We start from the raw sequence: 4072 nt of genomic DNA on the forward strand, positions 1-4072 counted from the left end.
TGTGTGTGTGTGTGTGTGTGTGTGTGTGTGTGTGTGTGTGTGTGTGTGTGTGTGTGTGTGAATTAAAAAATCATCAATTGTATTTTAGTTCTTCCTCACAAGCGCTCATATCAACCCAGCACCTTCTAAACAGGAAACATTTCCCAGCAGAAACAAAAGTATCAAAATGGTCAATGAAAGAGGCCTGTCCAAAGTATTTTTGTACCCCATATTGAGCTGTAAATAAATTCAGTGAGCTAAAATTATCCCTTCTCATCTCTCTCTCTCTCCCAGGGTTCCCGTTTGAGAAGGTGGTGCAGCGCACACTGTACCTGCAAGTGCTAGATTATGACCGTTTTAGCAGGAATGACCCTATAGGAGAGGTGTCCATCCCCCTGAACAAGATCGATCTGGCCCACATGCAGACCTTCTGGAAGGAGCTGAAACCCTGCAGTGACGGCAGTGTGAGTAGATCTGTGTGTTTCTGCTAGTAAGTTCTCTAGGTAGGGTTTTCTGGTATGAGGTGTCCAAAAGATCTCCCAGGGGTTCATTGATTTCAGCGTGAAAGTCCATCGCCGGTGCTGTGCTTAGTGTTTGAAGCTGTAGGGTTTGGACCAAAACTTTGTAGTTCATTGAAATGGTCCTGTGATGTGACAAATTAATTGTTAAAAGTACAAATATTACATGAAGTCACTCAGTTAATATGAGGTGATTAGAACTGCATGTGTGATGATTGTGGAAGGAATGGAAGAATTTTGTTACAGACAATTTTAGTAACAGAAAATATATGGTTCAGATATATATATTATTTGGCTGACATTTTTAAGTTTTTTAAGACAAATTTTAAGGTAGGTTACTGTGAATACTTGGTCAAATGTCACAGTGCACATTTTTCAAATGTAATATTTTTGTGTAAAAATGTCATTTAAGCTTTTGTGTGTCTCATTGTGTCTTATTTGCCATCATTAACTGGTTTTATATAAAATATATATTTAATAATATTATTTGTGATTGTTATTATATATAAACACACATAATAAATATTAGTACTGCATATAATATAATGTACTCATTTTAATGTAAATAAGAAAATAAAAAAATGAAATAATAAAAACTTTATTCATATAAAAATAATTTTAAAATGTAAATTAAGCTGTTGTGTGTCTGATTTGCTATCATTAAATTATATGTGTATATAATATAAATGTATTAATAACAATAATATATTATTGTATATTTTTTTCTAGTGTGTGTGTGTGTGTGTGTGTTTATGTGTGCATTTTCTTCTTGACTTGTTTTAACATGTGGAGACAAAAAGAGATCGTAGCAGAAATAATACATCAGAGAAATTCAATACAATTATCAAACACAAAATACATTGTTAAAAAACATAATAATGTAATGAGTAGGGGAAACCATAAAAACAGAACCAGAATTTATATTACAATACAATTATATTAATATTAAAATAAAAAATTGCAAGTAAATAAATAATCGAAGTACACCATGTAGTGTACACAACAATGTAAAGCTGAATCAAATATTTCATTTTTTCTATTAAAATTAAATAATAATAGAAATATACATTTCAACAAAATATCAGCATCAAACATTGAAAATCCTATAAAGGTCAACCACTGACTAGTTGAAAAAGTTGCCAGGTTTTTACTCATAGAAAAAAGCTGTGACCTCATACGAACCAGCTTGCGTGACAGTGAGGTTTGAACCCAATGAACCGGTCCAGTACTGACCTTTCTGTGTTCTTATCTTCAGGGGAGTCGAGGAGACCTGCTCGTGACTCTGTGTTACAATCCCACTGCCAACACCATTACTGTGAGCATCATCAAGGCACGCAATCTCAAAGCCATGGACATCGGGGGAACGTCCGGTATCAACATACACCCATAAAACCTCAGAGATGAATCCGTTTTTAACTATTACATTTAACATCATATGTTATAGTCATATTCCTGAAGCTCATCTGGTAGGATGGCAGTAGCACACCATCATGGGTTCGATACCCACAGGACACACTGTATATGTGTTTACCTTAAATGTACTGTAAGTTATTTCACAAAGCATGTGCTAAATGAATAAATGCAAATGTAATATGGTTATATTCTGAGTGCTTATGGGATTTCTGTGAAAATGTCCTTGTCATGGTGCCATCTGTGCAGTTATCATCTCCAATGTAATTTAGAATTAATTGCAGGAATTCTGTTTCCCTGGACGTGACTCACTGTGGACCGTTCCCTGTTTGTGTGCATTTCAGACCCCTACGTCAAAGTGTGGCTGATGAACAAAGATAAACGAGTGGAGAAGAAGAAGACGGTGGTGATGAAGAGGTGTTTGAACCCTGTCTTTAATGAGTCCTTCCCCTTTGATGTCCCCACTCACGTCCTCAGAGAGACCACCATCATCATCACAGTCATGGATAAGGATAGACTGAGCCGCAATGATGTCATAGGCAAGGTGTGATGTCACAAAGAATTAGTGGAATATTAGAAATCTTTTGTAACAATATAAACTAGCGTTCAAAAGTTTGGGGTCTGTGTGTGCGTGTGTGTGTTTTCTTTAATTAATACTTTTATTCAACAAGGATATGTTAAATTGATAAAGAATCAAAGAATCCTGAAAAAAAGTATCACAGGTTCCAAAAAATATTACGTCTGTTTTTAACATTGATAATAAATCAGCATATTAGTATTTTCTGAAGGATCCATGTGACACTGCAGACTGGAGTAATGATGCTGAAAATTAATTTTTGCATCACAAGAATAAATTATATTTTAAAGTATTTTACAATAGAAAAACGTTATTTTAAATTATTGTTTTAAATTTCACAATGTTGCTGTTTTTACTGTATTTTTTATACAAATAAATGCAGACTAGAGGCACTACTTTAAAAACATTAAAAATCTTACTGATCCCAAACTTTTGATTTTGTATATATATATATATATATATATTACTCTTGGTCCGTTCACCACACCAGTTGCACCCCCCTAAGGACGGCATGGTAGTATATATACTAATTCATGGAAATGACTTGAATTTACTAAACGTAGTTTATCTAAAAGGCACAAGTTTAACTACATTGGGAAAAAAAATTGGGTGCAGAAACAATTTTCACAATTTCACTAGTTAATTTCACAAATGATTACAAAGAAATGAGAAGTAACACTTTGAATTAAATGTTACATTTTAAAATAGAAAGAGTGAAATATTATTTTCTTGTAAAACGTACTCCAGTAATCTTGTTTTACTTACTTATAACTTTGAAAAATCATTTTTATAGTGTACAAAGTGGTCATTAACTATACAGTGCTTTTTCAGTTTGTAGCTTTATTAGTAACTTCAGTGGAAGCACAGTCCTTATTTTTTTCCTGTTCTTGTTTATTCCACCTTCTCTTTCTTTTCATGTCATATTTCTAGATCTATCTCTCATGGAAGAGTGGCCCAGCAGAGGTGAAGCACTGGAAAGACATGATGAGTCACCCTCGAACTGCCGTTGCCCAATGGCACGCTCTCAAAGCTTGAAGGACCCGCCCACCAAAAGTAAACAACCCCTTCAGAACCCTGTTGATATGCACAAGTTTAAACATGGGTACCAAAAGCCATCCAACTATCTTTCTTTCTCATTCTCTGTCCCTCTTCCTCCCTTCTCAATTTTTTTTCCCTGCAGTTTGTTTATGGAGACCCTTCCTTTATTCACAGCTTTTATTTTTTCCCACCAAAAAGAGCCTAAGCACTGCCAAGAAAAAGTCTTGCGTAACCGAGAGAGGTGAACAGACTCGTCTTCCTTGAGAAAAAAGTTTGACAACTCAACTGTTCTCTGAACAGCTGGACCGCGCAACAGGGTGACTTCTATCATCGCTGAACTTGAAACGGCTGAAAACAATCTCCCGAACAGACCCTTCTATTGCCATGTTTGTGTCTCGCCTCTCTTGTGGCGTCCCTCTGACCCCACGGAAAGATCCGGAAGGATCGCAACCACAGTGCAATACCTTTTGAAGGAGGGATGAACTTGTATGTTGGACTTTGTCACCTCTTGATGTTTTCTCGGAATTCGCTGGAACTCTTCGTTGTCTGT

The 4072-nt window shown here is 35.6% G+C and overlaps 1 protein-coding gene across 1 annotated transcript in view; it reads left to right on the forward strand.

Annotated features, from left to right (window-relative positions):
* The window catches only part of LOC107662275 (synaptotagmin-7-like), a 51878-nt gene extending 48156 nt beyond the window's left edge, over positions 1–3722 (forward strand). The window contains exons 5-9 of the mRNA XM_016452233.1: positions 274–443; positions 1753–1867; positions 2252–2451; positions 3415–3537; positions 3665–3722. Of these exons, the coding sequence (XP_016307719.1) occupies positions 274–443; positions 1753–1867; positions 2252–2451; positions 3415–3519 (590 nt within the window). The 3' untranslated portion in view covers positions 3520–3537; positions 3665–3722. The remainder of the gene's footprint in view (positions 1–273; positions 444–1752; positions 1868–2251; positions 2452–3414; positions 3538–3664) is intronic.
* Positions 3723–4072: the final 350 nt, after the last annotated feature.

This window comes from Sinocyclocheilus anshuiensis, unplaced genomic scaffold (genome assembly GCF_001515605.1).
Source record: "Sinocyclocheilus anshuiensis isolate Anshui unplaced genomic scaffold, SAMN03320099.WGS_v1.1 scaffold579, whole genome shotgun sequence".
NCBI classification, from domain to species: Eukaryota; Metazoa; Chordata; class Actinopteri; order Cypriniformes; family Cyprinidae; genus Sinocyclocheilus; species Sinocyclocheilus anshuiensis.